This window comes from Trichechus manatus, unplaced genomic scaffold, assembly GCF_000243295.1.
Source record: "Trichechus manatus latirostris isolate Lorelei unplaced genomic scaffold, TriManLat1.0 scaffold00105, whole genome shotgun sequence".
Taxonomy (NCBI): Eukaryota; Metazoa; Chordata; class Mammalia; order Sirenia; family Trichechidae; genus Trichechus; species Trichechus manatus.
In genome coordinates, this window is record NW_004444041.1 from 1,040,759 (window position 1) to 1,050,874 (window position 10,116).

Here is a 10,116-nt window from a genome sequence, read left to right on the forward strand (position 1 = left end):
GTCTCGGCCCGCCCGCCCGGGACAGGCTGCGCGGCGGCGGGGAAAACATCAATATCACCAGATCCGGGGCGGCGAGGCAGGCGGAGAAGCTGCGGCAGTCCGTGCAGGCGCCAGGCCAGCCACGGCGCTCCGCTCTGCGTACGGCTAATCAGGCGTCCCCAGGCGCTGCGATGGATAGAGTTGGGAGCACAGGGCCAGCACCTCAGGACTGCCACCTTTCTCTGGCTAGGCAGCTCTAGGACAGAAGGAGCCGTAGTACGTGCGTCGTTCCCCCCAACGCCGCAGGTCTGAAAGGCACAGCAGCATTCGAGAAGGGGCAGCCCGCTAAGGCGCGAGAGGCGCAACCACACCTTGACTCCTCGCAGTCCCTCCCGTCCGTGGTCTAGTGCGAGAAAGAGGTGTGCGCGGACTCCAGGAACTCTCGGAAAGGCGGGGACAGACGACCGGGACCCCTCTAGCCGCGCCTTCGAAACAGCGCTCCTTGTTCTCTATGGTCCCCGCGCGGCCATCTCAGCGTACGACACTTCCGGTTCCTTTTAAAGGCACCACGCTGTGCGGCAAGGCGCGTGAGAGAAGGTAGAAAAGAGAACGAGAAGGCGGGACCGAGGAGGAAGGGGAAAAAAACCTAGCGGTAGAGGGGGCGGGTGAGGCGCAAAGGGCGCGCTCTCGCGTCACGTGACCGGGACGCGCCGTTCTTCCGTCGGCCATTTTAGGTGGTCCGCGGCGGCGCCATTAAAGCGAGGAGAAGGCAAGAGCGTCCGCCGCTGCTTCTTATTCCTTTTTAGCGCAGCCGGAGAGAGCGGGAGTGTGCCGCGCAAGAGTGGGAGGCGAAGGAAGCAGGCCAGGGAGAAGCGCAGGAGCTTTTGCAGCCACGCGCGCGCCTTCTCTGTCTTGTGTGCTTCGCGAGGTACAGCGAGCGCGCGGCAGCGGCGGCGATTACTTTGCTGCTAGTTTCGGCTCGCGGCAGCGGCGGGTGTAGTCTCGGCGGCAGGAGAGGCAGTAGCACTATGTCGGAGGAGCAGTTCGGTGGGGACGGGGTGGCGGCGGCGGCAACGGCGGCGGTAGGCGGCTCGGCGGGCGAGCAGGAGGGAGCCATGGTGGCGGCGGCGCAGGGGACAGCGGCGGCGGCGGGAAGCGGAACCGGGACCGGGGGCGGAACCGCAGCGGGAGGCACCGAAGGGGGCAGCGCCGAGTCAGAGGGGGCGAAGATCGATGCCAGTAAGAATGAAGAGGATGAAGGGTGAGTAAGGGGCGGCCCGGGATAGTCAGGCCCAACTAATTCCCCTTCCTTTTCCCCTCCCCCGCCATTAGGCCTCGTTCCTGCTTTTCCGTCTCCGGCCCTTCAGACCCCGATGTAGCCACTTTGCACTATTTTCTCTTCGTTTCAGTAGGACTCCCCGGGGCCTTCATTTCCTTCTCTCCCTGCTTACTTATCGCCCCTCCCCCATCACACACGTTTCCACCTTTAGCCGTCACCATGCTGCTCCCCGGCCCGCCCTCCTTCCTTCCCTAGTCGTGGGTCTCCTCCCACCGATTTAGCCGCCGGGATTTTTTCCCGCCTGTGGAGGGATACCTTTTTTATTTGCCGTTGTCCTCTTCCTCGTTTTCTAAAGTCCCGGCCATAAAAAAAAACAGACAGGCACGAAAGCCTTTCTGTGTGTAGTGGTAAGGGTTGGCGTTTCTCCCTCCATCCCGAGACGATGGGATTCTTTATAAGGACGTGATTTTGGGATCGTGTTAGAGTGCTGTTCACGTCTGCTTCTGTTGCCTCAGCTTCAGGCAAGATTTTTTTTTTTTTTTTTTGCATCTTGAAGAAGTTTTGCCTTGACCTGATAGTTTCCTGCACTGTGCACTATAGCACAACGACATGCTTGTATAGGGCCTGTATTTCAAGCTACGGAACAAATTGGGCCTGGTAAAATGCTTGGAGTCATCTTGGTACGTTGGCTTTGCTCCGCGGGCTTTCATTAAGTTCTGGTCTGCGGGGCCTGCACTTGACCGGAGCTGTTCCTACCTGTGGCCTGCTGGCTGCCCTTCCCCCACCCCGCTGAGTTATTCTAACCGCGCACCCTTTTCGCGCCCTCAGCTATTGGGTTCCTCACCTTGAACTGCTCGTACACGTTGTACTCTTAGATTACTTTTTCTGAGTAACACTTATTTTCCTTTTTACAAAACCTGGGTTTTTTTTTCCTCGGTGACCAGGATCCATTTTCGTCTCTCTTGATTTCTTTTTCCCGCCCACTAACCTACTGTTAAAAAGGAGGTCTACCCGCCTTGTTTCACAAAATGAATGAAAAGCAGTGTATTGTGCTAAGGAATGTATTTATATATTTGTGTGTATATATACACATACACACACTAACTTGCTTTCTCCAGTTGGAGTAGCAGTTGTACATAGTGCTTAAAGCTGCATTAAGTATATTAAAATGCAGCATTTGGGAGCGGGAGCATAATACAGGAGTTAGCAGGAGGGACTAAATCAACGTCCTTGCTTGAATTTTCTTCCTATTCCCCTTACCGACTGCTGATCCTGGGTTAATGCTTCCATTTATTTCTTGGGACAGTGTCCCCCCACCCCCATCCCTGTCCCCGTCCCCCTCCCCACCCCCCATCCCCGAGAAAGATGTTGGTGGAAGGTAAAAGCAATAAAATGTTGCTTTAATCTAGTATTAGAAAACAACAATTTTCTTCTTTGGGGAAGAGAGCACAAGATGTGGAGCGGGGAGGGAGAAGCATTTTGGAAATAGGATTTAATAATACCGGCCCAGGCAGATACTCGTCAGGCTGTTTTGCTGATTGTGCTGGCTTTGGGGGGAGTGGGTGGGAGGGGAAACTAGCTTTTTTGGTTAAATAGAACTAATCTTGAATTATGTATAGGGTAAGAAAGGAACATTTTAAATATGTGGAAACATAAACCTTTAACGTTTTGGTTTTTGTTTTCTGAATTTTGTTCTTTGGTCAGAGGCACCAAAGTGATTAATTGCACACAGTTGGTGCAGACTTTCTATTAGCCTTGAGTTATCAGATTGCAAAGCAGTTTCTTTTGTAGTTATCTACTGTTGAACTGAAGTGTAAATGAATTAAAGTTTTTAACCCTAACAATGCCAAAAACTAAAACTAGAATTTTGATTGGTTGCTGTACCGGTTGTTAATTCCCTAGCCATTCAAACTCCTCCCCACGACACACTGAAGCAGCGACGGCACAGCGGGAAGAATGGTAAAACTTTTAAATTTTATTTCTGTATTATAAAGGTTTCGATAGCCATAACATGCAGAGGCTTTGTATTAGTTGCCCATTGATTCCCAGGAAATTCTAGACGTTAGTACAGTAGGATATTTTGTACCTGGGATATAAAAATATAAAATCTTTTTAGGCATAGTGTGTAATCTTTGGGCAAAATTGATGCTATTATATTGTTTCGGTCTGTGTAATGCATGTAATTTCGGTTTGGCCAATTTAAACTAAATATAATCAGTAACTTTTATATTTGGGCAAGAAAAATATTACTGTAATTTCAATATTGACTTTGTTAAGATGGAAAATTTGTTGGAATTCTAAGTTTAATGCTAAAGGTTACTTGATATAAAATTGTGTTTTAAAGTGTCTTGCATGTTATATTCAAATATTCTGTTAGAAGTAAAACAATTTTAAAATGGTGTTGTATATATGTATCATGTGAAACTGTTACCTTTTATCACCAGCGATATTTGTATATAAAATTTTAATGAGAATTGAATATGAACCATTTAGAGGAGATCTGGTGTGGCTTTCCACTACACTTCTTTCAGATTTTTTTTATTTTCAATGTGATTTGGCTGAATGTTAGTTATAATTGAGTGCCATGTAGTCAAAATTGCATGACTCGTCTTTGGAAAGCCTGATAGGTTGAGTATTGTTCTTTTTATCCCTCTCTTCCCCTCCCCTAAATGTCAATCTTTCCACCTTCAGGAGCATATTTGAGTTTTCCAGGGGTTTGTATCCACCAGCACTGGAGTTTGGAGGGCCACAGGTGAATTAAGTAATTTGCAGATAGTTGACTTATTTATCCTTGTATAAGTTACGTTTTATTTTAAAAGCCTAGTCAGAATAAATTTGTGATTTCATACAAAACTAACTACTGTCTTCTTACGTACTGAAGTCTGTCCAGTTTTTTTGTTGGAAATAAAGCAGACCAGAAACAGGCAACGGGGAAAGCAGAACGAAAAAAAGTAAATGAAAGACTGAGTCAGAGTTTGACATAGAATAAAAAGATTATATGAACTTAATCTATTTGATGGCTAGTGAGCATTGTGGTAGTTCAGTTTCACTGCTAGTTAAGAGTGGCAGAGCATAGATGATATTAAATTATAGCTGTATTTGAAAGGCTTTTCTATTCCATTTTGTATTTCACATTGAAATCATAATTGTTTTCTGTAAGTTTAAATGGCCATAAATTTAGGTTTTAAGGTCGTTTGACTGTTAGAGTACTTGCCCTGCTACCTGGTAGTATGTAATTTTACAACTTTTTTGGGTGACCCTTTAAGAAAAATGAATAATTAAATATAGTTAATGAACGTGTTAGATCATGACCAGTTGTCATCCATAGAAAATAGGTTTTTACTGAGGTTCATTTGAAGTTAAGGAAGTTTTACACTTGCAAATAATGCAGTTCTCGTTGTAAGATCTATTATGAGTTTTGTTAACAACTGCCCAAATCACCCAGCAATATCATGTTCCTCTCAAGACCTTTAAATCTTCTTGTGGTGTCTGTGCGTGCGCGTGCGCGCTCTTGCCACCTTGTCTCCTCTTTTCTGTCTCTCATTTTGAAGGATATTGGGCAACAGTTTAATAATAATAGTCTCAATACTGAGGATAAGCTTGGTTATTAAATAAAATTAAATCTAATTTGTTAAGCACATTACTTTGCATTTTCTTTTACAGTGCTAACTTGAGAATAAAGTAATGACAATTTTATCCTAAAATTATTTCAAAAATACAGTTTATTGTGTTTATGTTTTTTGTGGTTTTTTTTGGATGTAAGAATGAACAGAACTGTTTTTAGGAAGGCATGCCTGTTAAACCTCTAAGGGATGGTTGTACAGTTTACTATGGGAGTTGTCTCTCAAATTTTTCCAACTTTTAACATTATCCCTAGTTTTTACTTACAAGCAGTTGCACTGGAATTAAATGGTATGGACTTGTTATGTTGTTTACAGTGTTGCTGTTTTTTGGGGTAGGTACTTTAAAATTACTTATGTGTCTGGCAAAATGATACATGCCATGTAGCAAGCTAACTGGAGGTGGGGTGTGGATAGAGATTTTAAAGTCTTAAGATCAGTGGAGAATTAGAGTTTTGTATTAGCTTTTAGACATAGTTTTACATTGATTTGACTGAATTGGGTTAGGCAGACGGGAAAATAGTCCCGTTTAATTATCAGCCAGAGTACAGTAGTACTTCATTCTACAGGCAGTATAGTCCCATACCTCTCAGTGTAGAAGCTCAAATGTAATGAACCCACACATGCTTTTGTTTTAAATATTCGAAATTATAATTTATATTGTAGCGTTTATGGAGCAATCTGAACATTGCTTTGTAAATGTAATTATTTTTAGGGCAATCTCATGCCAAACTTACTGACCTTTTGATTCAGTAAAACTGAGTTTACTGTGAACAGTAAAGTTGAGGCCTTGAGAAGAAGGGTCTCAATTTTAGCATTCTTTGGAACATTTGACAAGTTGCCGGTATTAAAATCATGGAAATTGCTGCCCCCAAATCTTAAGATGCTGAATGTGTAAGGGAGAAGTATAAGATTCTTTCAAATTCCTACCCTGAAAGATATAAAAATCAACTGAATCTTTTAGGTTTAGAATTGGAGAACGTTACTGAAGTTTTTTAGTGCTTTTTGGGGTACATGTGCCTTAAACATTGTCTTAAACCTGGGGTATTTTTCTTAAGCCATGTGTCCCCTTCTGCATGTTTGTTTTTAATGTATTTTTCTTTTAATTTAAATTTTGCCTGGATAGGCCTGTAAGGCCACACTAAGAACATTTGAGTCTACCATTGTGGTGTGTGATTTATGGCCAATATGGAGGATGATTAGCCATCACTGAAAGCATTTAAAAAGGAATAGAATATCCACCCCCCCCTTTAAAACTTTGTACGTTAAGTCTGTGCAGATTCACAAATGGAGTAAAACATAAGTTTTGTTAGTTCCCAGTTTGATTTGACTTTTAGTTTTGCTTTAACGTTTTAGTAGATAGGGCACTGAACTGGATGCTGGAAGCATGGGATCTGTTTCTGTTACTTCACTTTCAACAACAGTGTGGTCTCAGGTAATATAACGTGTTTGTTAACTTGGTTTGCTGATCTGTGTTGGAAACAATGCTCATCATGGGAAGATTGACTACATAGCCTGCTTTGATAGCTTGTATGTATTTATCCGGTGCCCTAATAGTTGATACTGCCAGTGATTTACTCCTGTGGAGTAAAGGTAAGCATGTTACAGTTTCTGGAGTATTATATTGTACATTAGAGCTAGGCATTTAAGAATATTTGGGGGGAGGGGAGGACTTGTATTACCGGTAGTGTTTGACCAATAATCAAGGTGATAATTTAAAGTATGGGTTATGTACTGTAAAGTCCTGCTTATCTGTACTTCATCACAAAGCCCAAACAGCCAAGGGACTCCCTCCCCAACCCAGCTTTTCAGTCTTGTGAAAAAGATGAAACTATGAGTGAGTATATTCAAAGAGCAACTAACATAATATGGAATGAATTGCTGTAATTTTTTCCTTAGAGTTAATTGAAAAATACTGTGATTTTAAAGCATTGCAAGAGCTAAAATTTCATCATAAAAAGTAAAAATCATCGTCTAGTTTTAGGGTTGATAACTAAATTGATTTACAGTAGGAGACTTCACGTAATTGTGGAATATCTAGTAATATCAGTTAAGCAGAACCTTAATCTGTAGATTAAGGAAATTCTATTCCTTAACATCTAGGTTAATGGAGTTTATCTTATAAAGCTGATAGTTTATTAAAAATGTAAAAATGAAAGATGTCATTGCTTCCTTGTAATGAAATGAAGAAAAGTGAAATGTTGGGTTCAGCATTTAAAGTTTATTCAGAGACTATCATTTAACGTATTAAATGCTGTGTTTTCAACTAAAGTGTGAAGTGAGATTTAATATACTAGGCTAGAGGAATTAATCTTGCTTTGGAACTGTTTTATCCATCGTACATGTAAGTTTTGAATAAGAACAGGATTCTTTTTCACAGTTACCTTAAAAATGTTATCTTAACATAGAAAGCTTTGGTGGGGGTAATTCTTTAATAATGGGGAAATAACACTGGAATTTAGATTTTGTTGGCTAAAGCATTTTTAGGAAAATGTATTGTCTAACAGTTTTTAAATAGTTAGAAGAATTTATGTTTTATATACCAGATCAAATCTAAAAAGGCCAGATTTTTTTTCTTTGTTATTGATGTGTTAAAAAATTGTCAAGTGTTTTACTTCCACAGAAAATCTTTATACAAATTTTAAAATCATCATTCTTGGGTGGTGCAAATGGTTAAATGCTTGACTGTTACCCTAAAGGTTGGCAGTTCGAACTTCCCAGAGGTGCTTCGGAAGACAGGCCTAGCGATCTGCTTCTGAAAGGTCATAGCCTTGAAAACCCTGTGTAGCAGTTTTACTGTGCATCCATGAGGCTGCTAAGTCAGAATCCACTCAACAGCAACTAACAACAGCAGCCATGTGCAGTTATCTAGTTGCAAAGCAAACCCTCCCCCCCCTTATAGGTAACTAGTGATTTAACTTTAAAAGAAACCTATGCTTTTGAAGGAAAAATACCGATTTTCTCTGTGTTGGTGATATTTCATTATAGTTTATATCTTAGGATTTTAAAAGGAATAATTACAGCAGTAAAATACCAGAAAAATTATTTAAATAAGGATTGTTGCTTGTGTAAACATTCTTATAAAAGGTGACAGTCATTGGTCAGTCATGTTACGTACCTGAAATGTGTATATCAAGTTAACATTCTTTTGTAGTTTTTGAACTGTCAGAACTTGTTATGAAACCATAAGACCATAAGTTGTAGTAAGTGTTTCAAAGTTACAGAATACTTTTTTTGGTCCCTAATTCAAAATTGTGAGGAAAAGTAATGGTTTATCATTTTACCGTGAATAGGGTGTCTAAAGCTGTCTGGTTTCACAGTAAAGACTTGTTGGGGAGAAAGTGTCTTTAAATAAACTTCTTTTTGTTGATTTTAAAGTGTTAAACCTAGTGACCTCAAAAGTCCATGGAATACGTTTCTTGGGTAGGAAGAAACAGGACTATTAAATCAGATTTTTCCACCAACCAGTACTGCTCCATATGTATTGTCTTTTATGTTTTTTAAATTATTGTTTACTACAATTACTTGCATTTATGTACAGTACAAATGAGTCTTCAAAATGATTTTGGGTGCTATGTTTCAGAGTCTTAGGCAGGCTAATTTCTAGTCTTTATATGGGATATTTTAAACTTATTTCTGGTTTATTTTTAAGTCTGTTGCATTGAAAAAAATAATCTTAGGATCCATTTATATAAATCTCATCCTGGCCTTTTCTCTTTCCTTAAATGTTGGAAATGTCACATAGCTCATCCATGTAGCCCACTAATTTTTTTTTAAAAATTAAGCTGTTGAATAAATGAAAGAGTTGCTTGGTAATAAATCGTTGATTGTCAATAAATGGTTATGATTAAATTGTGCTTTGCCCCTTCTAGATAATAACTTATTTTTATTGAGCACTTAAGATGTATCAGGCTCTGTTCCATGCCCTTTAATGCCTTTTAGTCCTCACTACTGGTATCTGAGGGTAGACTGTTGATTCTCGTTTTATACGTGAGGAAATGGTCTTGAAATTTTATTTATTTCTTAGATCATACACTTACTAGTAGAGCTGGGATTCAGATCCTGGCAGTTTGACTTACTGCTCTTAAACTTTCTCTGAAAGGTGAGAAAATAGTGTCCCACAAAGCGGCCAAAATCCCTGAGTAACACTGCATGGCATCTGGATGGCTATCTGCTGAATTACGTAACTTTATGCTTGTTATTTGTGTAGCTTGGTAATATCAGTATCTAAAAGCACAGAGACTTCTGTTGTTGAGTTGGGTGTTTTAAGTTGAAGTCTTGCATTTTAATTGTCGGATTATTGATAGATTTACAACTAAGGGTCAGATATGCAGTGATAGGGCCCATTTCTGTTGCTACTTGAGTAAGTCTTGTGACACAGTTTTAACTTGGCTGCTTAGGATTTTTCTGAAGTTTTGTCTCTTGGAAAGCATTTATACCTCTCTGCAGGAGTGACAGTGACTTTGAAAGTCGGTCTTTGTATTTAGTGGCAATAGAGGTAACTTGGATGGGATCATAGGTATTGTGCTTTAAGCAGTCATGAAATATAATTTAAATTGATACCATTTTATGTCATCTCATGATTTGAAGGAGAGCATGTCAGAATGCAGATGTTTTAGAGACGCTAAAGTAAGTTCCTATTTATCCAGAATCCAAATGAACATCCTTTTCCAACACTGTAGTATATAGTTATATCTTGATGTTCTTGCTAAATAAATATGGAGTGGATTTAATACATTTCCATTTAGTAAAGATGGAATGGATTTAATAGATTATTCACCTGTAGATACTAGTTGTTGAGCAAATCTTCCTTATTAGGTCAGGAAAAAGAAGGCCAAAGGGCTTTGTGGCTGCCAAAATAGATGTTAATTCTAAAACGAAAGCCACTTAGGCTCTTGCTCAGAGACTTTGCTTTTACTTAACACAAAATTTGAAAAAGTTTGAGAGCTGGCTACTTACTCTGCTTACCCTACAAAATGGAAATGAGGCATTTCAGAAAAGCAGGTCGTGATTAATCTGGCAAAAATGAAAACTAGAACTTGTTAAAAGAACTAAGAAATGAGATGTGCTAGTGCGTTAATAAATAGTTCTAATTTCAGAAGACACTAAGGACATTCTACAGTAGCATAATTGTTAGTGATGACTGACCCATAAAGTGTTAAATCATGATTACTGTATTCGATTAAGAAGACAAAGTTTTATTGCAGATGGTTGATGGCTAAAAATTAATTAAAGGAG

General features: G+C 40.1%; 1 protein-coding gene across 2 annotated transcripts in view; it reads left to right on the forward strand.

The window, feature by feature from the left end:
* The first annotated feature begins 687 nt into the window (after positions 1-687).
* Positions 688-10,116, forward strand: part of HNRNPD (heterogeneous nuclear ribonucleoprotein D) — a 21,078-nt gene continuing 11,649 nt past the window's right edge. Inside the window, exons 1-2 of one of the 2 annotated variants that reach the window (XM_004383100.3) lie at positions 688-1,240; positions 3,161-3,217. In XM_004383100.3, the coding sequence (XP_004383157.1) occupies positions 1,008-1,240; positions 3,161-3,217 (290 nt within the window). In that variant the 5' untranslated portion in view covers positions 688-1,007. The remainder of the gene's footprint in view (positions 1,241-3,160; positions 3,218-10,116) is intronic. The other variant, XM_004383102.3, reaches the window with a different exon arrangement.